Source organism: Anabrus simplex, chromosome 2 (genome assembly GCF_040414725.1).
Source record: "Anabrus simplex isolate iqAnaSimp1 chromosome 2, ASM4041472v1, whole genome shotgun sequence".
In the NCBI taxonomy this organism is placed as follows: domain Eukaryota; kingdom Metazoa; phylum Arthropoda; class Insecta; order Orthoptera; family Tettigoniidae; genus Anabrus; species Anabrus simplex.
The window spans coordinates 873,354,301-873,379,994 of NC_090266.1; the positions used below are offsets into that span (position 1 = coordinate 873,354,301).

Consider the following 25,694-nt stretch of genomic DNA (forward strand, 5'->3'; position numbering starts at 1 on the left):
AATACCATTATTATTATTATTATTATTATTACTCGAAGGTGAAGGCCAAATATCATCATCAATACTCCTTATCAGAAAGATTTGCTAAAGCATTCTGCTGAGTACTGTGTGACGAACAGGTCTCGATAGTAGCCCACTATAAGTACCGTACTTTATTCTAGGGTGGACACATACATTTTGTAAGAGCTTTGGAGTTAAACCTGCTACAGCGTACACTGTGTCTGAGTTCCACGGTGCCGTATATAGCAACAAGTGGCGCTGACAAGGTTATCAATAGTATTACCTGACTGTGAACGATATTTCCTTTCTTAACGAGATAGATGGCAACTGAGAAAGGGAATCTATTTAACGTGGTATGGCACGAACAGCGGGGAAAGTATTATCGCTGTACATTGCCACTGTTGCCCAAGGCCAGGCAGCAAATGACTGGACATGATGCTGCTAAGCCCTGGTGACCGAACAGTGTGGGAGGCATGCACTAAGCTAATAAACATTTCCTTATGGAAATAACGCATAAATCCAGAAGTAAATTGGTAGGACAAACGTTTCCTGAAAAGTGTTATGGTACCAGATCTAACCCAAAGATTCAGATAGAAGAATAATGTTCTTATGAACAACTAGTCAGGAAATATTACGGACAAGAATTTGCTATAGTTAATTAATTTGAAGATTGGATATAAACTTGGGTGCGGAGGAGAATGTACATTGAATGAAGGAGAGAAAAATTTCAACTCTTCGAAGACATGGTATAGGTAATCGAAGATGAAAACGATTTATGCAGTAAAAATTTGAGGTGAACAGACAAAATTGTGGTTTTCTTTGTGTGGATGTGTTCTATTCCTTATCCATGAACAAATTAGCGATTACTACAACTTCGTCGAAATCGATTTAGATCCCCGTTGAGGATTATCAAATGTGAATTTCTGTAACATGAATGTTGTTTAAGATACGTATGGCTTACTTATTTATTCAGCATCATCTTACACGTCTGGGGGTAATAACATTAACAAGGTTGTAAATGAAGGTTGCAAATCTCTTCATAAGGTTATAAGGGTATTTATAGGTTGTATTTAGGATGTAAAGGTAAGACCTCTATTAGAGTATGGATCCTGTGTATGGAACCCTCATCAGGATTACTTAATACGAGAAGTGGAAAAGATCCAATGTAAAGCAGCACCACTTGTTCTGAGTGATCTCCAACAACAGAGCAGAGCTGGGAAGACTTGGGAGTAAGTAGACGAGCTGCTCGACTAAGCGGTATGCTCCGAGCTAGCAGCGGAGAGATAGTGTGTAATGACATCAGTAGACGAATAAGTTTGTGTGAAGCTTTCAAAGGTAGAAAAGATCGTAATATGAACATAAAGTAGGAATTCAAGGAGACACATTGAGGTAAATATTTACTTACGAAGCGAGTTGGCCGTGTGGTTAGGGGCGCGTGGCCCTGAACTTGCATTTGGGTGATAATGGCTTCGAACCCCACTATCGACAGCGCTGAAGATAGTTTTCAGTTGTTTCCCATTTTCACACCAGGCAAATGCTTGGACTGTGCCTTAATTAAGGCCACAGCCGCTTCCCTCCGACTCCTGGCTCTTTCCTGTCCCATCGTCGCCGTAAGACCTATCTGTGTCTGTGCGACGTAAAGCAAATTGAAAAAAGTATGTATTTACTTATTTATAGGAAGGGGGATTTGGGATTGAAATTATTTATCAAAGGAAATGGCCAACTTCTTAGAAATTGTTTAATAAAAGACCAGGGATGATTCTGCCATCTGGGCGACAGCCCTAAGTGCAAATCAATGATGACGATGATCGACTGATGGTCTTTGGAGCTAGAGAATTCCTGCATCTGGTATCGTTTAACTTAACATTGATTTGAGAAACCTCGCCATCACCTGGCGTGAATCTCCTAAGAGAATAGAAATGGAGATAATCATTATGCTAAGCTCTTAATTGCACACTTTTCTACTGTTATTTCACAGTTATATATAATGTCCATGAATGCGAGCCGTCAAAGGTATAGCACAGTCTACCGCTTATAACCAACTGCCTCGTCACGCTAAATAACGATGTTGGGTTTGCTTCCTCGTGAGAAAAATTATAGTACTGACTAGTTCTCTATAAAGATTGGAGCGGTAACTGACAGGAAGTGGACCGCAGAAACATTGCCTTTGTTCCGTGTTCTACTTGGTAAACACAGTATTTAGCGAAATACAGTCTACTTTAGGAAGAGCCAATAACATAGTCCGAAAACCAACCAGATGTTAACCAGACTGCATGACGAATGATTTCGCACCTTCTTGTGCTGGTGTAATGTGACATTTGCCGCTATATTTCAACGGTATATTTACATTGTAAATTGTACATTTGTGGGTTACAAGGAGAAGCACTGTCTTATATATATATATATCAACAAATTAGGAAACGACTTGGCTTAAAAATATACTGAAATATGCAATAACACTGGATCGTCTGGTTCATTGGCTGAATAGTCATCATACTGGTCTTGAGTTCAAAGAGCCCTGGATTCGACTCCTGGCCGGGCCGAGGATTTGAACTACGTTTGGTTAATTCCTCTATCTTGTTAGAAACATACCATGTAGACTGTAGGTAATTAATCAGACTGATTCTGCAATAACGGAGCGAAAACCGCGCCGATTCAGGATAGTTTATTCATAAGATGAAGGTAAGAGAAAGAAGAGCAGAAAATAATTTTGGTTTGAATAAATAGGAATAATATCAGGGAATGTTCATTATGAAGGGATAAATTCTGTTAGGGTGTAAATGCAGGATAAAACTGCCTTTTCGGTTCGACTGGGATTTTGAATCCGAGTGAAGGAGATGAATGAGGAAAAATTTCCCAGGAGAAATGAGGGATGAATACCAATAGCTAGGGGACAATGGATAAACATTGTAAGAAATCGCCTGACAAGAATTGGGGTAGGGGCGGAACGTGGTCCCTATTTCAAATGTGCGAAGAAGATCGTGGGGGTGCCATTCATTCGTTCGGAGGTTTGTAGACAGTACACTGAAAGACAAAAGGGCCTATGATATATTTATGCCTTCTGGTTCAATAGTTGCTGTTCCACATAAACGGGAAGAATAATGTACCATTAATATAAATGAATGGTATTTGGAGAAACGTATACACTGCGGTGTTTAGTGACTGAAGATGAACTTTACTGCGACACTAATGTCCTACTGCTTTGTCCTAGTACTGTATAATGGAGATTATTCAAATTGCTGTTCTTTACTCAGTGTTACACGGTAGAATAGTCTGGAGAAAAATTAAAGCGCAATGTAAGAACATTCCCTGAAGAAGAAAACTACAATTTGATAAGGAACAAACAATGACGTTGGAGTGCACCAAATTTATTCACATTGTTTGGTAAAACAATTACTTATGTAGGATTCAGACAATGTAAATAAGATGTGAATGTGTGCACACAACACAGTTGGAAACTGGATCAAGAAAGTGAGAGACTGAAAGAATAAAATAAATACAGACTGCATATAATGAAGGGAGAGATTACACATCCAAGTTCAATGCTCATATACAATACCGTGTTCCCTCCCACACATTACTAGACCTGCAATACCGTGTTCCTTCCCACACATTGTTAGACCTGACATTATCTTTCTCTTCCCTTGATTAAGTGTTCTCCCTGCCCAAGTGTTACACTCTCCTTGTCTGTTGTTATATTCTGTCTACTTAAATTTCATGAACTTAATACAGATACTCTCAGGAACCACTTTTTAACACAAATATGGTATGAGGAATGGAGTACTTACGACTTAGACAAGTATGTCTCCGAAATTGTAGGAAGCCTGGCTGACATCGACACATGCCCTGAATGCAGCTGCTGTTGGCCACTTTGAGAGAACATTGCTCCTTCACCAAGCATGAGAATCCCAGGAGGGAGGCTGAAACGAAAAATACATTTATATTATTATTATTATTATTATTATTATTATTATTATTATTATTATTATTATTATTATTATTATTATTATTATTATTATTATTATGCCAGTTTAATCAATTTTCCAACATAATAACATTGTTTTCCATTTGACAAAATAAATCCATTTGTCACTGGAAGTACTACGATAATTAAACATACGGAGAAAAGTAGGAAACCAAAGTACTTGTTATTTTAAAATTGTATTTTTTGTGTGCTTGCATGCTATTTAGCACGTATTGTATCCCATAAAAAACAAGTGGAATTTTTTAACTTGGATTGGAAAAGTGACAGGGAGAGACTGGCATTTGGTGGAAATAATTAATCAATACTTTTTACAATTACGGCAAATATTCGATCGAGTTGAGCGTAGAATCAATATAACTACCCTCACTTTTCTTGTTATGTATGATTACACCTTCAAATTGAAATACTGGAAATATCACTTATTGATAGACAATTTTTCAATTTGTAAATTGCAAATGAGTTACAAAATTCAACTTTAGATACGAGATCCAAAAGCTATATAACACAGTGATTGTTGGTTATTGTACATTGCTTCCCAATTTTAAAACAGTAGCATTATTACAGTAATTCATTTACGTACACCAACAAGATCCAACACTTTCTTTCACGTCGCACCGACATCGATCGGTCTTATGGCGACGATTTGAGAGGAAAGTGCTACGAGTGGGAAGAAAGCGTCCGTGGCATTAATTAAAGTACCTACATCCCCCAGCATTTGCCTGGGATGAAAATGGGAAACCACGGAAAACAATCTTCAGGACTGCCAACAGCGGGGTTCGAACCCACTATCTCCCGAATGCAGGCTCACGGGTGCGTGACCTTTACAGCACGGCCAACTCGCTCGGTAATTCAATTAAAGTTATGCAATGAAGCAAAAGGAGTACGAAATATTCACTTATTATTTAATGAACTGCTTCTGATATGCCCTCAGTGTATATTTGAGTAAGAAAATATAGAAGACGCTACAGTGCCCCATTAAATTTGAAAATTATTTCCTCATGCAAATTAAAGGAAATATTAAATTATTTGATCTAGATCACTGCTTTTGTAAACTGGCCATTTTAGAGCGTACGTATGTGCCACTGAAGAGGATATTATGATCATTTTAACCCTGCTGTAATTCATGTTTGTAATATTTTATCACACTTATAATAACAGCTTGCAGAAGTCATTATCATTTAGTTTCAAACATCAGTGTGTATGTTCAGTGATTAAACCTTCTATTTGGGTACCTTTCACTTGAACTGAATTAGTAAAATCACTTGTATTCATGGATATAAAAATACCTTTCCACTCAGATTAGGATTGTTTATTTCTGCTTCTCCCAAAATTACATTACATTCGTTAAAGTCCTCAACTTCCTATATAGAAGTTATAATTTCCTTTTCTAAAAGGCTGTTACCTTGTAAACACATTATATGATATACTGGAGATAATTAAGTCAAATTCAAATGTTTGAATGATTAGAATAGTTGGTGAGACTCCTGCGTCTTATTTTTAAGGTTTCCAAATCAAATATCTGCTCAGTCGGTTGAAATTTATTAGTATAATATGAGTGAGACCTGTCAGTAGATTAGCTAATCGTAAAGCACATAGCATAAATTCAAATGAAAATATATTCTATAAAGACTCAAAATAAGTGTTGCACAGTTGCGAGTATGTTTGTTATTCGAATCGAAATTTGAGCTCCAGAAAGCTGGTATATAAATATTGGAAACTAAATAATTTGTAACGGAGTATTCCATTTAAACTCCCCGTGTAACGACAGTGTTACAAAACGGCATACATATAACAGTAATTACATGCACTAGTGAGACAGCATGCCTTGTTAACGAAAATTACGGATATTACCAAGAGCAAGCTGATATGTAGAAAATAAAGAAGTATCATGATGACAAGGAACTAACTTTTAATAAACTGAAGAGTGGTGCTCTCTTACAGAAACATGCAAAACACTGTAAACTACACAGTGTAGAAGACGTCAAGAATGCTATAAGACGTTAACGATCATACAAGATGTTTGGATTGAAGAAGAAAAAAAGTTTTCGATTTTGGTATTGTCTCATCGAAATTCAGATGAACGCGCTTGCGTTGCGTACTGAGTCCCAATTTCTGGAGAAGTGCTACCGCGGCCGGGCTGATGCCTGTTTTTGATTACAAATTGTTGGAATGTTTTTCTATTCCAATCAACTCTCGATGTAAACGTGTATGGGACTGAACATCTATTTCTTCGAAATTCATAGTTAAATGCATATTCGGCTGCATCAGATATTTCGAATTGGATCAGAAGACAATGTACTTGTGTTCCCCTGTTGTCGCTATCATCACTAACAGTTTAGCGTCGTACTGAAAATATATGTTTTCGGCAACGTTCCTTTGTTGTCGCTATCATCACTAATAGTTTAGCGTCGGACTGAAAATATATGTTTTCGGCAACTTTCCTTTGTTGTCGTTATCATCACTAATAGTTTAGCGTTGGACTGAAAACATATGTTTGCGGCAACGTTCCTTTGTTGTCACTATCATCACTAATAGTTTAGGGTCGGACTGAAAATATATGTTTTCGGAAACGTTCCTTTTATCTTGTATTTACACTACCTTTTTGTTCCTATATACACCGCTCCGCAAGAATATAGAATGCTATAAACTTCAGAGGTGAATTGGTGAGCCTATGGGTCATTTTCTCTACGTAACTGATGAGCTGTATCAGACGCAAAAATATGAACCAAAAAAACATTTGAAGCTCATTAGGGAATATAGGAAGGAGAAGAAATGCCCAACAATTATATTAATTATGCCCATTAAGATCAAATGAATATTAAATGAGAAACGTGTAATTATCTCAATCAGTTTAAGTCCCTAATAATAACAGTAATAATAATGATAATAAACAATTTCATGTGGCTATTACAGCCGGATTCAGCTCTAGTAAGACAGACTCACCGATGACGTGTATGGGAATCTGCATGTTACTTTGGCGGAGGATAGCGTTGTGTGTCACTTGTACAAATGTTGTGTAGAAAGCACAAGTATCCATTCACCAAGCTAAGGGAACTGAACGCTTCGATGACAAACCCACAACCCAGCCGGTAATAGAGCCCGGTGCTCCGAGGCCTGAAGACCAAGCCCTAGATCATTCAGCCATGGAGCCATTTAAGTAATTTATTCCTCAAGACCTTAATTTACTTTATGGTGATTTGCTTCATAAATGAAATAACGTAAAGATGCTGAACGGTATAATTCTAGTGAAGAGATAGTTGTATTTCTGTACTGTTCTACTGTAACGTACCTTCAGACTTATCTGTTGATGCACTAGGTCTATTTTTATAGCAACGACAACACAATTCTTTGAAAATTTGATATACAGATATGAATTATCGAGTGCAACAGAATGAAGACTGTGGTTGTTGAGAGATCTTCTCATATTATGCTCTGCGGTTGTTGAATTGTGAGTTAAATATAGAAAAAGATTTGAAGATGGCAACTTCTGTACATACATGATGAGAAGAATCGTCTCAAATGATTTACCTATTCATTCATCTCTTTGTTGTGATAATTCCAATTACATTCCAAAATAGGTGTTGTAAAATAACATTTCTAATATTTCCTTAAATATACATATATTTGATGAAACATTTTGATTTGATAAAAATAGCAAGTAGTATAATTGGATGGTTCGGGCGCCGCCGCCGCCGCCCGCCTCCTCCTCCGCCGCCGCCCGCGGGAAATTTGAATTTTGGCGGGAAATTTGAATTTTGGCGGGAGATTTGAATTTGTAAACAAAGCCACGTGCTTTTTGACAGCTGTCATCGACAACAACGCATCGCTAACCTCACTGCTGCCATCTTGACGGGCCTAAACCTCACTAGTGCCAACTTAACCTAACTAGCGTGAGGTAAACAAAGCCACGTGTTTTTGACAGCCACGTGCTTTTTGACAGACAACAACGCATCGCTAACCTCAGTACTGCCATCTTGACGGGCCTAAACCTTAGTGCTACCAACTTAACCTCACTAGCTCGAGATAAACAAATCCACGTGCTTTTTGACAGCCACGTGCTTTTTTGATAGCTGTCATCCGCCATCTTTAATCTATAGAGCACAGTGCTGCCCTCTTTAGCTACTTACCTTTGAAATGTGGTGGCGGATAATTTGAAAAATGCTTTTCGACAAGCAGCCATCTTTAATCCAGAGAGAACAGTGCTGCCCTCTATGTGGTGGCGGCAAATTGAAAAATTCCACGTGCTCTTGTTTGAAAACAAACTCACGTGCTTTTTTGACAGCTGTCATCTGCCATCTTTAATCTATAGAGCACAGTGCTACCCTCTTTGTTGTGGCGGTAAATTCCACGTGCTCTTGTTTGGTAAACATAGCCACGTGCTTTTTTGACAGCTGTCTTCTTGACGAACCCTAACCTCACTTTGGAGGACAATAGAGCGTCGCTAACCTCACTGCTGCCATCTTTACGGCGGTAAACCTCAAGGCTGCCATCTTATGCATGTTATAGCGGGGAATTTAAAATCCAACAACAGAACATTGCTAACCTCACTCTTGCCATCTTTACGGCGGTAAACCTCAAGGCTGCCACCTTATGCATGTTATAGCGTAGAATTTAAAATCCAACAACAGAACATTGCTAACCTCACTCTTGCCATCTTGAAAAAGTTCAGTGTTCCAAACACTAGTTCGAAAAACGTGACTCATCGCACCTCAGGGATTTTATTAGGTAAGACGTAACCCCTAGGTTCCATTCCTTGTTCTGAACATAAAACCATTTACCAATAAAGATTAATATTCTACACTTAACAAAGTACAAGCGTTCTTGCTGATAGCGATCGATGAGGTTGTTGCTCCTTTAGCCCTTTAGCCCATTAGCCCATTAGCCCTTCTGCCCATTAGCCCTTTAGCCCATTAGCCCTTTTGCCCATTAGCCCTTCAGCTAATTAGCCCTACAAGGAATGTGCGGTAAGGAGGAGGAAGAGTCCTTTCATCCTTTTTGCCCTTCTGATAAGATGTAACCCCTGGGTTCCATACCCTATCACGATTTTTTTTCAGCCATGTTTATGCGATAACTTGTTCGACTGATTTTCACATAAGACGAATGATGGAAGGAAAATAATTTGAAGTTATACTTCGGCTATATCGTTTACCGAGCGAGTTAGCTGCGCAGTATGGGTACAGTGTGTTTTTGATTTTTTACACTATGCAAATCATTGAAGTTGTAGTTTTGCAATATTGCTTACTGAGCGAGTTAGCTACGCGATATGTGCACAGTGTGTTTCCATAGTTTTTGATTTTACACTAAGCAAATCATCAAAATTGTACTTTTGCTCTGAACACATCAAACAATGTTCTGATCATATGCTGAGGTTAACAACATCGATTACAGTGTTCGATTCTAGTATTGTTATGTTTCATTCTGATCTTCTTAGAACAAGGGTACCCCCTAACATGTTCTAAACACATGTTGTATTGAGTACAGTGTTCGATTCTAGTCTGGATCACTTATTTTGTGTTCTGAACACATCGATCAATGTTCTGATCACATGTTGTATCGAGTATAGTGTTCGATTCTAGTCATGATCACTTATTTTGTGTTCTGAACACATCAATCAATGTTCTGATCACATGTTGAAGTTAACAACATCGATGACAGTGTTCTATTCTAGTCTTGTTATGTTTCAATCTGATCTTCTTAGAACAAGGGTATCCCCTGACATATTCTAAACACATGATGTATTGAGTACAGTGTTCGAATCTAGTCTTGATCACTTATTTTGTTTTCTGAAACGCATCAATCTATGTTCTGATCACATGTCGTATGGAGTACAGCGTTTGATTCTACTCTTCTTATGTATCGAAAGTCTAAACATGCACAATAATGTTATCGCTGCACACGTTTGCCTTCGCGATGCAGGTTTAAACTTGTTCGATATAAAGCTATGCCTTGACATAAGAGGCGGAGGAGGAGGTAGAGGAGGAGGAGGGGGAGGAGGAGGAGGAGGAGGAGAATGATAAGACCTTAACAGCCTATGTATAGTCGCCATTGTTTTTAAAGATGATAGCTGTCAAAAGAATTTTTCAAATTATCCACCACCACATTTCAGCTAAAGAGGGCAGCAGGGTGCTCTGTTGATTAAGCACATAGAATTTCAAATTGCCCTCCACCACATGCATAACAGCAGCTGTTATCTTGCGCAGTAGCCTCTAAGCTAGCTTTCTTCATAAGAGTAACCGCCATCTTGTGCGAGCACCCCTAGGCCGTCTCATAAGGAGCTATGTATAGTCACCATTTTGTGTCTGCCATCTTGCGTAAGCATCCCTAGGACGTCTCAAGGCATCTTGTTTCTCATAAGAGCAGCCACCATCTTGTAGAAATAGATAGCTGCCAATGCCAAAGGGCTTAAGTAGGAATCGAACCGTTGATCTCATCATTAGACTATGTTTTTTCTTGTTCCTGATACTACGAACCTACGTATTAAGCGGAAAAATTTTGTCCGTTTTGCTCTACGATGCATCGTTTTCGATATATTTAACATTTTGCATTTAAGCCTCCAAATTTAATGAATCGAGCCAGCACGGTACGTTATACTCTCTACCATAGCTAGACCTGATCTTGTTACGAAGACTCGCTTCAATACAAGCTAAAACAGAGCAAATGCCAAAGGGCCTAAGTAGGAACCGAACCGTTGATCCCATCATTAGACTATAGTTTTCTTGTTCCTCATACTGCGAACCTAGGTATCAGGTAGAAAAATTTTATCCGTTTTGCTCTACGATGCACCGTTTTCGAGATATTTAACATTTTGCATTTAAGCCCTAAATTTAATGAATCGAACCTGCACGGCACGTTATACTCTCTACCATAGCTAGACCTGATCATGTTACGAAGACTTGCTTCAATACAAGCTAAAACAGAGTGAATGCCAAAGGGCCTAAGTAGGAACCGAACCGTCGATCTCATCATTAGACTTATGCTATCATATTCCTCGTACTGCGAACCGAGGTATTGGGCAGAAAAATTTTGTCCGTTTTGCTCTACGATGCACCGTTTTCGAGATATTCAACATTTTGCATTTAAGCCCTAAATTTAATGAATCGAACTAGCACGACACGTTAGCCTCTAAGCTAGCATTCTTCATAAGAGTAGCAACCATCTTGCGCAAGCACCCTTAAAGCGTCTCATAAGGAGTTGTGTATAACCGCCATCTTGTGTCCGCCATCTTGCGCAAGCATCCTTAGGGCGTCTCAAGCCATCTTGTGCAAGGACCCTTAAGCCGTCCCATAAGAGCAGCCGCTATCTTGCGCAAGCATCCCTAGGGCATCTCATAAGGAGCCATGTATAACTGCCATCCTGCGCAAGCATCCCAAGGGCGTCTCATAAGAACCTGTGTATAGCAGCCATCTTGCCTAAGCACCCTTAAGGAGTCATGTATAGCCGCCATCTTATGCAATTAGCGTCGAGAGAGGGCTGCTGTAGAATTTTTCTTTTTAAATTATCCACCACCACATTTCAAAGGTATCTAGCTAAAGATGGCAGCACTGCGGATGACAGGTGACGAATTTACATCTACTACGATAAAGAGGGCAGCACGGTGCTCTCTGGATTAAAGATGGCGGATGACAGCTGTCAAAAAAGCACATGGCTTTGTTTCCAAACAAGAGCACGTGGAATTTGCCGCCACCACATTTCAAACTAAAGAGGGCAGCACTATGCTCTGTTGATTAAAGATGGCGGATGTTAGCTGTCGAAAAAGCACGTGAGTTTGTTTCCAAACAAGAGCACGTGGAATTTTTCAATTTGCCGATACCACATTTCAAAGGTATCTAGCTAAAGATGGCAGCACGGTGCTCTCTTGATTAAAGATGGCGGATGATAGCTAACAGAACTTTTCAAATTGCCCGCTACTACATGCTTAAGGTAGTAGCCATAAAGAGGGCAGCACGGTGTTCTTTGGATTAAAGATGGCGGATGATAGGTGATGAAATTGCCCGCATGATAGCAGCACGGTGCTCTGTTGATTAAAGATGGCGGATGACAGCTGTCAAAAAAGCACATGGCTTTGTTTCCAAACAAGAGCACGTGGAATTTACCGCCACAACAAAGAGGGCAGCACTGTGCTCTATAGATTAAAGATGGCAGATGACAGCTGTCAAAAAAGCACGTGAGTTTGTTTTCAAACAAGAGCACGTGGAATTTTTCAATTTGCCGCCACCACATAGAGGGCAGCACTGTTCTCTCTGGATTAAAGATGGCTGCTTGTCGAAAAGCATTTTTCAAATTATCCGCCACCACATTTCAAAGGTAAGTAGCTAAAGAGGGCAGCACTGTGCTCTATAGATTAAAGATGGCGGATGACAGCTGCACGTGGCTGTCAAAAAGCACGTGGATTTGTTTATCTCGAGCTAGTGAGGTTAAGTTGGTAGCACTAAGGTTTAGGCCCGTCAAGATGGCAGCACTGCCGATGACAGGTGATGAATTTTGCAGCTACTGCGATATAGAGGGCAGCACAGTGCTTTGTGGTTTAAAGATGGCGGATGACAGCTGTCAAAAAAGCACGTGGCTGTCAAAAAGCACGTGGCTGTCAAAAAGCACGTGGCTTTGTTTACCACGCGCTAGTTAGGTTAAGTTGGTACCACTAAGGTTTAGGCCCGTCAAGATGGCAGTACTGAGGTTAGCGATGCGTTGTTGTCTGTCAAAAAGCACGTGGCTTTGTTTACAAATCTGTCAAAAAGCACGTGGCTGTCAAAAAACACGTGGATTTGTTTACCTCGCGCTAGTGAGGTTAAGTTGGCACTACTGAGGTTTAGGCCCGTCAAGATGGCAGTACTGAGGTTACCGATGCGTTGTTGTCTGTCAAAAAGCACGTGGCTTTGTTTACAAATCTGTCAAAAAGCACGTGGCTGTCAAAAAGCACGTGGCTTTGTTTACCTCGCGCTAGTGAGGTTAAGTTGGTACCACTAAGGTTTAGGCCCGTCAAGATGGCAGTACTGAGGTTAGCGATGAGTTGTTGTCTGTCAAAAAGCACGTGGCTGTCAAAAAACACGTGGCTTTGTTTACCTCACGCTAGTTAGGTTAAGTTGGCACTAGTGAGGTTTAGGCCCGTCAAGATGGCAGCAGTGAGGTTAGCGATGCGTTGTTGTCGATGACAGCTGTCAAAAAGCACGTGGCTTTGTTTATAAATTCAAATCTCCCGCCAAAATTCAAATTTCCCGCCAAAATTCAAATTTCCCGCGGGCGGCGGCGGAGGAGGAGGAGGGCGGCGGCGGCGGCGCCCGAACCATCCAATTATACTACTATAGCACTCAATATGTCCATCATTAAAACCAAACATTTACTGTGTAGACATTTGTTTCTGCTCACTCTCAAATTTCGATGCCCTATTTTCAACAATATATTCCAATCAGTTCATGAAGAGTTAAAATGTATGCATTCTGACGGGAACCTCTTTTCCAATCTATCTCTACTATGATATGAATAGCCGGGCTGAGTGGCTCAGACGGTTGAGGCGCTGGCCTTCTGACCCCAACTTGGCAGGTTCGATCCTGGCTCAGTCCGGTGATATTTGAAGGTGCTGAAATATGTCAGCCTCGTGTCGGTAGATTTACTGGCACGTAAAAGATCTCCTGTGGGACTAAATTACGGCACCTCGGCGTCTCCGAAAACCAGAAAAGTAGTTAGTGGGACGTAAAACAAGTAGCATTATTATTATTATGATATGAATACATTTCCTCTCTCCATATAAGTTCGTAATTTCAGAGTTGGGAAATTTTGGGATTCGAGTTCTTACATTTGCGTAAATACACTCATCAGCATTAACCTAAGTACTGAGAGTGAAACACGCGAAAGTGTTTCTTCCGAAGTAGTTATGTAGGGCCTATAAATATGTTCCTTCACTTTTATGTTAGTATAAGTGTAAATTCACGGGGAATAAACGGATTCTCTGTACTTAAAATACATTCTACATGATGTCATCATCATCATCATCTGTTTACCCTCCAGGTTCGGCTTTTCCCTCGGACTCAGCGAGGGATCCCACCTCTACCGCCTCAAGGGCAGTGTCCTGGAGCTTCAGACTCTTGGTCGGGGGATACAACTGGGGAGTATGACCAGTACTTCGCCCAGGCGGCCTCACCTGCTATGCTGAACAGGGGCCTTGTGGAGGAATGGGAAGATTGGAAGGGATAGGCAAGGAAGAGGGAAGGAAGCGGCCGTGGCCTTAAGATAGGTACCATCCCGGCATTCGCCTGGAGGAGAAGTGGGAAACCACGGAAAACCACTTCCAGGATGGCTGAGGTGGGAATCGAACCCACCTCTACTCAGTTGACCTCCCGAGGCTGAGTGGACCCCGTTCCAGCCCTCGTACCACTTTCAAATTTCATGGCAGAGCCGGGAATCGAACCCGGACCTCCGGGAGTGGCAGCTAATCACGCTAACCACTACACCACAGAGGCGGCTTCTCCACGAGTATATGCGGTTTCAGCAGGATATGTTATGTGATTAAAAAAACATGAAATGATAATTATGTGAAAAATCATATACTGCTAAACCTATAACCATGGAGGGCTGAGTGGCTCAGACGGTTGAGGTGCTGACTTTCTGACCCCAACTTGGCAGGTGATATTTGAAGGTACTAAAATATGTCAGCCTCGTGTCGGTAGATTTACTGGCACGTAAAAGAAATCCTGTGCAACAAACATCCAGCACCTCGGCATCTCCGAAAGTGGTAAAAAGTGTAACATGAGAATTATGTGATCAGAGTGATGCGTCACTCAATGCAAGCCCTAGAGTCCCACAACATACTGGCGCCAATATTCACTTGAGTTCAATTATCCAGTAACCACGAGATACTATAACAAAACCCATTGTGCTACAGTCCCGATTGGCTTTGCTCCACCAAGAGATTGCTCCTCATCCCGAAGGCCTGTAGATTACGAGGTGATGCGTGGTCAGCGCAACGAATCCTCACAATCGTTATTCTTGCTTCCTGTAGTGGGGTCGCTAGGTCACTGTCAGATAGCTCCTCAGTTGTTCTCACGTACGCAGAGTGACTTTGAATTAGCCCTCGGATCCGGGTAAAATCCCTGACCTGGCCGGGAATCGAACTTGAGGCCAACTCCCCTCCCCCAGGCAAGAGTTAGACATGCGATCCCTAGAGTGCGGAGCCACCATGAGGTACCGTACTACATGTCAGTTATACTATAATCCTGATTGTAAGGAGAAACGATTCATCAAACCGAGTGAAAGAGCTAACATATGACGGAGACGATAAGGAGCTACGAAGATAGTTGCTTTTTCTTCTTTTTTTTTTTTTTTTTTTTTTTTTTTTTTTGCTAGTTGCTTTACGTCGCACCGACACGGATAGGTCTTATGGCGACGATGGGACAGGAAAGGGCTAGGGGTGGGAAGAAGGAAGCGGCCGTGGCCTTAATTAAGGTACAGCCCCAGCATTTGCCTGGTGTGAAAATGGGAAACTACGGAAAACCATTTTCAGGGCTGCCGACAGTGGGGTTCGAACCTACTATCTCCCGAATACTGGATACTGGCCGCACTTAAGTGACTGCAGCTATCGAGCTCGGTACGATAGTTGCTATGAAGGCTTAAAACAATTGCAGAATGTCAGGATGATTGCACATCTTAGAGTCACTCAACAAACCTAATAGAATATTTAATAGAAATAAGTGTCATTCTAACACGAATGTAATATGTAGGGATACTAAGAGTAAGAAGAGCAAACAAACCATAAGAACCTTGGCCTGACAAGCTCAGCCTGTTTGCCTACATGGTCAGTGCGTCAATCTCAATCGAACCACTTAGAATTCTGTCTCTCGTGTCAGAGCTGAACTTACGACGGCAAATGAACCCAGTCCTACGTGTAAAGACAGACAAGTTACTCCTACATAACTGTAAGCATATCATTATATGCATGGAAATTTGTATTGTTTTAATCCGTTAATGCCTAGGATGGCAAATTCTGGTGTTCTAAAAGTAGAACACCTTGATAATAGAAGTTTTCTCATCATCTCAGAAACAAAATTGCTAATGAATGGCCGGGGTGAGTGGCTCAGACGGTTAAGGCGCTGGCCTTCTAACCCCAACTTGGCAGGTTCGATCCTGGCTCAGTCCGGTGGTATTTGAAGGTGCTCAAATACGACAGGCTCGTGTCGGTAGATTTACTGGCACGTAAAAGAACTCCTGCGGGACTAAATTCCGTCACCTCGGCGTCTCCGAAGACCGTAAAAGTAGTTAGTGGGACGTAAAGCAAATAGTATTATTATTATTATTATTATTATTATTATTATTATTATTATTATTATTATTATTATTATTAGCTAATGAATGGTCCGATTGTGAATGGCTTATATCTACTTAATGAATACCTGAGGGTCTTCAAGGTCACATTTCCAGCTAATTCACTCGAGGAGTTCATTAAATTATGTAAAATTTATAAATGAATGGCTCTAGAATTCAGATGCATGTAATTACCGTAACATTTGCCGCCACCTCCGGAAGGACTGCTTAGCTTCCTCGCGTGCTAACGGTAATGCATACTGGTGGTTCACAGGCTGGACAATTGAATCGTCATGGGAAGGAAGGACGAGAAGTCACTAAGTGTCAGGTTAATTGTAGCACGTGGTAGTTTTCACCATGAGAAGGCATCTACCGGAATCACGGGATGGCAGGAAACAGATAGCCATGTAAGCACCTGCTCTACCAGTTCAGCTAGCACCGGGCGAGTTGGCCGTGCGCGTAGAGGCGCGCGGCTGTGAGCTTGCATCCGGGAGATAGTAGGTTCGAATCCCACTATCGGCAGCCCTGAAAATGGTTTTCCGTGGTTTCCCATTTTCACACCAGGCAAATGCTGGGGCTGTACCTTAATTAAGGCCACGGCCGCTTCCTTCCAACTCCTTGTCCTTTCCTATCCCATCGTCGCCATAGGACCTATCTGTGTCGGTGCGACGTAAAGCCCCTAGCTAAAAAAAAAAGTTCAGCTAGCTGATTAATTTGATCTCAGGGCTAATCGTTCTATTTGAAAACACATTTCGATCAAAGTTACTTCTGACTGGATGAAGGAAGATGTCTTGCAAGAATGGATTAATTGAATTAACGTACAGTAATGGAGACAGGACATAGAAAGAAAACGTATCCTTCTCCTACAGATTCAACGGTCCTTGAAAGTATAGTTCACTATATCACATGTTCAATGTAAGCTCCATTGCTGCGTACAAACTCTTCAAGTTGAACAGAAAATTTCCCATCACTGTTCCTCGTATACCTCACCGCTGAATAGTCCCGGCACACATTTGCGTAACAGTTTGAGTCATTAGGGGATATATTTTCTCTTCAAATAGCGCACAGAAATAAATAAGGAGGATTTATGTTAGGGCTTTAGGGAGGCCAAATTTATCCGTCATGATGGCACTGTGGGTAAAAGTGGGATAAGAACACACGACAACCCAATGTCCAGTACAGAGAAATTTTCCACATTGATTCCTCACAATCTTATAGAAATGTGTACACAGATTGTGCATTTGTAGGGTGAGACAGTAAGTAAACTCGTGTCCTCGTCCCAAGGTTGTGCAGCGCTATTCAAGCACATCCCCAATGGAGGTGAGATGTACGTACCATTTTCACCACATACCAGCCGGCCTGCCATTCTTAACTCTCTGACAGTAATGGGAATTAAACCCATACCCCCCGAGGACGGCAGCTAATAACCCTAACCATTACGCTACGGACTCTGATATGCGGTGAGATTAATAAGGAACAGTGTCGGAAAGTAGTTAGGAATATGCCCACTCATCTTAAAGAGATTGTAGGCCCCCCATAGAGCCCACATTGTACATGTGATATGGTCAACTTTATTTACAAGGACCATTAACATCTGCGGGTGAAGGCAAGCTATTTATTTCATTAGATAAAGTTTTTTGAAAGGATGGAATGTGCCAACTAGTTGTGAGTCACTTTGTTCAAGACAGGGCGCCAGAGAGTGTTACAGTCGAGTGATATTGTTCGAATCCCGATCAACGCATATTCTTGAAAAGAAGCGTAATATCCTATTGGAACGGATTCAGCGTAAAATTGGAGGTCCAGTGTCGACTGTCACGGTTTCAGCAGTCATGTAAGAATACAAGATTACTTGTTTACATCACAGGTGTATCCACAAAGAAAGAAAAGTACTACCACGCTGAGTGGTCAATTCCAGTATCTTTCTCCACTATGATTTCGCTGTATCCTTCCTCATTAATGTAGATAAATGCTTGAGCAGTAACTTATTACGTGCCATGTGACATATATTCCTATCCTCGAGCGAATGATCACTGTACATTACACTGCTATAAGGATTAGCAGCAAAGAACTTACTGAGCAGGTTTCAAGTTCACAAGTACAGCGAAAGTGTGGCGAGAAAACCGTATATACACCTGAAAGGCGGTGGCAAAGGTCACGTTCACTGACACAGAGAATTGAAAAGAACCATCGGAGAAATTTGTAATGATTGTTATTGTATTGGACAAAACAATGACATGATAGGAATCTGTATCTTGTGTGAGCACAGTATTTCTAATTTTAATGATATTCATAGTTCATTTGTCTTTTCCTCGAACTATGCACCGTATCTAGATCCAGACCGTGGCACTAGTTGGAATTTAGTCACTTGTCTGAAGGAAGCTTGTAGTTTTAGGCGATTGTTGATGTCGTTTGTATTGGCACGGGTCCTCTAGTTACACGTGGAATTCGAACCACAAGGACGTAACGTTTTGTTGAAAAACCCCAATAGGACCTCATTGGTAGAATCCAGTGACAGTGTTATTCGGCTCTCACTTCACCCCACCTAATTCACTGACTAAAATCATTAACTTTATTATTAATAGTACTGGTATTAACGCCCCACTGGCTATATTGTTATGACTTTAGGAGACGCAGAAGGGTCGAAATTTCATCCCTCATGAGTACTTTTACGTGCCAGTAAATCTACTGACACGAAGCTGACGTATTTGAGCACTTTTCAAATACCACAGGCCTAAGAAGGGATCGAAATTGCCAAGTTGGGGTCAGCACACTGCCACCTAACTACTCACCCCGGCATTATTATTATTATTATCATTAATTGATTAATAATAATAATACAGGGACATTTAAAGAATATAGCACATAATCTGCCCGAGAGTCAATTCAAAATTTGTTAGTGGTCGTAGAGAAATCCATCGATGTTTTCCACTTTCCTGATATCATCATATCACCCTAGAACCAGCAATACTGTAATCTTCACGATGAGTTTTTTTTTGCTCCATCGATGATCCTTTACCATGCTAAGGACCGAAGGGCATGTTACCTATACTCTGATATAAATTATATGCATATGTATTCACTAATATCATAACTGGTCACATCACTTACCCATATTAAGTATTTGGATCCGTTGTTCACGACATCACTTGCTTCTAAAAAGCAACAACTACTACTGCTATTGCCTCAGTAGCAAAAGCAAAGCCATTTCCGTTCAGGCAACGAAGGTTTTTAATGGAGTAGAAGGTAAATACTTCCACTTTCTATAATCAGGTCACTTAGTTTAATGCAGTCGCTCTATGTACCGCCACCTTTGACCCCGGGAATTAATTTGGAACTCATTTTTGGCGTAGGTTGTGTAAGCCTCTGGGACAGTTGCCTCTTCAGAAGAGGAAATCTCGTTTCTAAATTATTCAACTTCCTGACGGGGAATAAAAAACACGCCCTTCCGGTTGAACCGACCACTTCTTCACTGCCTCGGCTAGGCACTAGACAGCCCATAATTCATCAGCAACAAAACAACAATGAAAACAATAGCAACGCAAGAGTGTGAGTTAGGTTTCGCCAACTACGCATATTAATTAACTGAGAGAAAATGCCCGTGTACTGTCATGGATTATCATTTAATTGTATAGAATGGATGTCGTAACATATCGCTCAGCTTTGTTGTTTTTAATATTTCTGTGAATGAGAAACCTTTGTATTTCAGCTTGAATTACCTTGTTTAATAGTGTATGATTTTACAGGTATTGCACCCACAAGACCTTGAAAAGGGCACAGTATGTATAGTGTGATATTTATATTGACTTTCGTGTTCGACGGACTGAAAAGCTTTTAGGTTACATTTAACTGAGTCGACACAGGAAAATATGGCTTCCTACTTAACAAAATGGTAATTCACTTTCGTCTACGCTACTAGGTCGTGTCGAGAGATGTTAAATACAGAGGTCAACCGGAAACCGGAAGGACATGAACCGCAGCTTTCGGATTCGGCGTCCGATGCAGTAGCCACAAACAACTAACAAAAATATGTCATTAAATATAAATATTTACTTAACGACATCTGTAGACTGAGAAACGCAGGAAGAGAAATATACAAAAACCCTAGCCGCTGCTGAGTACACCTAGTGACTTTGCAAACGACATTCATCAGCGGATATGTTTGGATCAAAGTGCACCTAACTATACTGAGAGTCAACTCAAGACCTTAGCGGTCCCTTTGATGTTAGTCAGACTTCTGGTCGGTGAAAAGGCTTCCGCAGCGCCAAATAGTTCCCTAGGTTTGTTACTTGTTCCTGAAGTCAGGAGCTTTCTTCAGTTTGGTTAGATATTCTGGTGAACTGACTTGATGAATTAAAATTTTTGCGCTGCATAAATATGGAAAATATATCACAGGTTGTATGTTAATCGGGCTCGTTACCAACTCTCATATTTCATACGTAGATGGCTATGAATAGTTATTGTTCTCAGTGGTGTATGTAGCAAAATAATAATTATTTAATATGATATTGATATCTTATTGCACTGCGTACTTAGTAAGTATGTTCGAGTTCATTCTACTGCTGATAAGTTCGCATAATATGTGCGACGTTGAAGATGGATCCACGAAAACTGTTGGCAATACTGGCTGCAACAGCGTGTTCAATATTCATAATGGCTGCCAGCTGTGAGCAAGACGTGTGTGATGCTGTGACGCTTGAGTCCTCTGTGAAATACTTAAAAGCTAACAAAAGTGGAGAAAAATAAAGTAGAAAATCTAAACCAAATTGTTTTAAACGTTTACAGTAGCCTACGAGGTTAGAATCCACTAGACTGTGGAAGATGTGAAAAAGACCGCGCAGCTGACCGGCGTTTCTGTGTACAGTGTTTACGCCGCTCGCTTGGAATTTAAACTCCACGGAAATTCCAAGTCTCCAGCGAAAGGTCGATGTGTCAGCTCAGCACTCGCCGTAGATAAAACAGGAAGGGCCTTAACACGGTATGGGAATAGGATCCTTGGCTTATTCGATGATGATGGTAATAATAATAGTAATAATAATAATGTGTACTTTACTTTATATTCGTAACCGCCCTCTACCTGCAGAAATGTTGTCATGAGAGGATCATGAGTTCGTTTTTACCTTCCGAATGACGAGACTACAATATTTATAACATTCCTGGAAGCATTGTATTTTGCAATCCCACTAACGGGTGGGTTTTTCAGCTTTTCTTAACTGTGAGAAACTGCCACTGACAGTCGTTGCACGAGAGCCGAATCGTATATTTATGTTGTAAGTCTCCATGTGCCTCACACAAATTGCATTATGAAATAAAAATAAACCTTGCTTCTCTTGCCTCGGAATTCGTCAGTAATCTGTAGGTTTTACATGGTCAATAAAGGAATAAATAGTTATACTACGTAATCAAAGTACAGCTATGTGAAAGGAAGTGATTTTGTTTGATGCTTCACTATTTCAGAATGAAGTACTGTACTTGTCAGATGGACGCACGGCGTTAATGATAAGCTGGTTGTGGCGAAGATGGAGAACGGTGACGAGACGGGAAGGAGGAACAGGAGACGTGCTCACATGCGGAAGGATACTTTTCCTAAGCTCTTGACTTGAATTTCAGTATAGTGGCGTGCATTGTTCGAACTTGAGACGGGTAACCAAGACGGACCAATATGTGCCTTGCTGCATATGCAATCGCCATCACGTATTAGTAAAGTATGTAATCTAAAATGTCCGAGTATGGTTTATTTCGTTCGTCGGGACATGTTCGAAGCGAAGCCTGCCGACTAGGGAGAATAGCCTTGCTTGCTTACTGACGTTACAAGCAGTGTGCTTCATCCAGTAAACCCTTGTTTACAAACAGCAAAGGCCACGAATTCGGAGGTATAAAAGGACGATGTAATGGTTGAATTAAACATTAGTTTTGAGCTGAAGTTTACCACGTCACGTGAATCGACGGGTAGCGTTCTGGCTATTATTAAAACAGTGAATATAAACTAATCGAGAGAGATGGGCTCAGTTCTCGTGTTTGGAATAAGGTCCTGCTTGTGATCACTGTACACAGTCAACGGATAGGGTATATTTCCTGTGAAGCGTGCAATGCACTGTTAACTTGACTATCCGGTACAACTCATTAAAAAAATAAACTCGTTTGCAAATTTAATGCTAGCGCTTCTTGCCAAGCATTTCCCGGCAGTACAAAGCAAACCATAAATAGCGCGTTTGTTTCGTGTGCGTCAAATATTTCCGACCATTCAATACCGTTGCCGGAGATGGCTTTAAAGAATTAGGGCAAGAATTGATTAATACCGGTGCTAATTTTGGCAATATTGTTAATGTGTTGCCATATCCTCCCACCATAAGTAGAAACGTCAACGGAAAGGTATATGAAATACGGAGTGATGCAATGCCTCTGATTATTTCTGCCATGCAGGTCAAATGTTGCTCCGCTATTGTAGATATGTGGAGAGACCAGTTCAACCATTTCTATTATTCGACGCTGACTACGCAGCGCACAGTCACAGACTGGAAGCTATTCAGCAACGTGCCTTTTACTACAAAATTTCCAGGTACAAGAAAACAAGTGAACGCGAGGAAGTTTACGAGAGAATGTCTGATTTAAACATTCGTCATTATGATTATAAGGACATGTTTGTCGTAACAGACTGGCGTTCAAAGATAAAGAGGTTTGAAGATCGTAGACGTCTGCCTTGTGCTGCTCACTGCATTAATACAGCAATTTCACACTTATTTGATGAGACGAGATTATCTCTTGTGGAAGATGCTCCAGTGTCTGCAGATACAAAAACGTCGCAAAGGCTGTAGTGATGTATCTTAAGAAAATGCGGTCTTGCTGCTCAGCTTCAAACAACGGTACAGCAGGAAGTAATTACGATTTGAAATATTCTATATATACGTACGATGTTACAGTCTGTTTTTAAACAGTATGATCAAATTTTTACAGTCTTGAGAAATCGTAATGCCTTGCAGAAGTTAGATGGCTTCAGTTATGAGGTTGCAGATGACCTGGAACATGAAATAGCTCCAACAATTCACTTAGACCTCTTGTGGTACCATAAACTGCGGCAGTACGGTTGTCATTGAAGCAGACTGTGAGGTATTCGTAAGTGATTGACTTCTGCAGTTATGTGAAATGAAATGTCGTATGGCTTTTAGTGCCGGGATATCCCAGGACGGGTTCGGCTCGCCAGGTGCAGGTCTTTCTATTCGACTCCCGTAGGCGACCTACGCGTCGTGATGAGGTTGATGATGAAGACAACACATACACCCAGCCCCCATGTCATTGGAATTAACCAATTACGGTTAAAATTCCCGACCCGACCGGGAATCGAACCCGGGACCCTCTGAACCGACGGCCAGAACGCTGACCGTTCAGCCAACGAGTCGGACACCAGTCAAGTAATATGCATGTAGTAATTACATTAATAATATGTTGAATCTTGATTTAGCTTTCAGGAAATCCGTAACAGGAAGATCAGAATTCAGAAGGTCTTAAGTGAAATGGAACAGGTCTCAAATGTACACAAAATAGCCACATTTCTATGTCCGTCGTTTGGCCACCTGAAAATGCTACAAGAAGATGGAAGGAAGGCCCTAATGGGCGAAGTTACACGTACCTGTGGGACATATGATATTTTAGGTTAGTATTATAATTTGCTGTCTGTAGTTATTTAAAGTAACAGTGTTCCAACGTCCATCAAACATTACCTTATTCTAATTTCATCTTTTCCCCCTGTAAATCCTTCACATCGTCGCCATAAGACCTATCTGTGTCGGTGCGACGTAAAGCCCCTAGCATTGATTGAAATCCTTCACGTCGCACTGTGCATGCATCGACCAGCCTACAAGAACCTCCAAAGAAAGAGAACAAATTCAGTGAGTGGATAAGCGACAGTTCAGCTGCTGAAGACGAAGTGGGGATGTACCGTGATATGTATGCTGGTGGTGATGACATACTGCGGTGGTGGAAGGAGCATGAAATCAGTCTGCCTACTCTGTCAGTAATTCCCGGGTGCATTTTGTACATTACAGCAACCAGTGCAAGCAGTGAAAGAAACGTCAGTAAAGCTGGAAGGCATTTAGCGAGTCGTAGGAGTCAGCTAGTTCCAGACCAACTCAACGACTTGTTATGAATTCATAACAATCATAACAATAAATCATTATTTTACAATTTATTCCCAATTTAGAACTATCTCCTGGTCATATCTCCTTGGAAAGAAAATCTTGAACAAAGAGGATTTTCTTAAGTTTTGCGGATTATATTTAACTTTACGCGGTATAATGACAATAACTTGTACAGTCATTATTTAAGGGTTCATAAATAGTGGTTATTTTTAATAAACTTAGTTTCATTCGCGCGGAATTAGGCTCCATGGCTAAATGGTTAGTGTTGTATGTCCGGCGCTCCCTTTCTCGCTCCGCCAGTCAGCTGCACGCGCGCCTGTGTATCATTCTGCTAGCTTCGACGCGCAGCCCTCAGTGCGCGTGCCTGACCATCGAGTGTACTATAAATAGGAGCTCCCTGCCTGCTCACTTGCCCACTTGCCCCGGTGTCCAGCTCCAGAATACACCCTACGTCGAGCACGGAGGCTACTCCTCTTGAAAATGTGCTTCGACCAGGTGGACTGAATTTCTGGCAGTACGAGGTTTCACCTCTGGTCACCGCTCCCTTACCTGTTTCCACTGCCCATGTTCCGTAATTCTTTTACAAGCCACTTTCATTCCCTAAGTTATGCAAGCTCCCTTAGTTTCGCTAGGTGGAATTTCTTCAATCAATTGAACTTGCTTTTTAGGAATTCAGGCACTTCAACAAACAAGGACTCTCAAAGACATTTATGTTAGTGTGCCAGATAGTTCTCGACTATCAACGTGTCAATTCACAAAGACTATCTTTTCAAGATAGAAGTGTATATAAAGACTGTAAACCTGTACATATTGTATAAAGACAGACTTTTCTCAAGATTCAATATTCTTTTTTGCTTCAAAATAAATTTCTGTTATTTGTGTAAATATCATAAAGTGAAGCAAATAAAAGTTGTGTTCTGTAAATTTCAACCTTGGTTACAACACAACTCTATGGCGACGAGGTAAAAAGCACCAACCTACGATTCTTCGACCCCAGTTGCCAACTCTATGGCGACGAGGTAAAAACGCAACAACCTACAATTCTTCGCCCCAGTTGCCAACTCTATAGCGACGAGGTAAAAAGCAACAAACTACACGTCATCAGCCCCAATCGCCAACTCTATAGCAACGAGGTAAACACGACACTACAATTCAACAGGCCCAGTGGTCAACTCTACGGCGACGTGCTAAACAACAACGACACTCCAACCAGTTCTGACACACAGCTTACCTTACTCTTTCTTGCACGCATCTCGCAATGGCTACTGCGGAACAACTCGCTACGG

The 25,694-nt window shown here is 41.1% G+C and overlaps 1 protein-coding gene across 1 annotated transcript in view; it reads right to left on the minus strand.

Annotated features, from left to right (window-relative positions):
• Positions 1-25,694, minus strand: part of ImpE1 (Ecdysone-inducible gene E1) — a 202,999-nt gene that overhangs the window by 90,392 nt on the left and 86,913 nt on the right. The window contains exon 3 of the mRNA XM_067139507.2: positions 3,789-3,920. Coding sequence (XP_066995608.2) covers positions 3,789-3,920 — 132 coding nt within the window. The remainder of the gene's footprint in view (positions 1-3,788; positions 3,921-25,694) is intronic.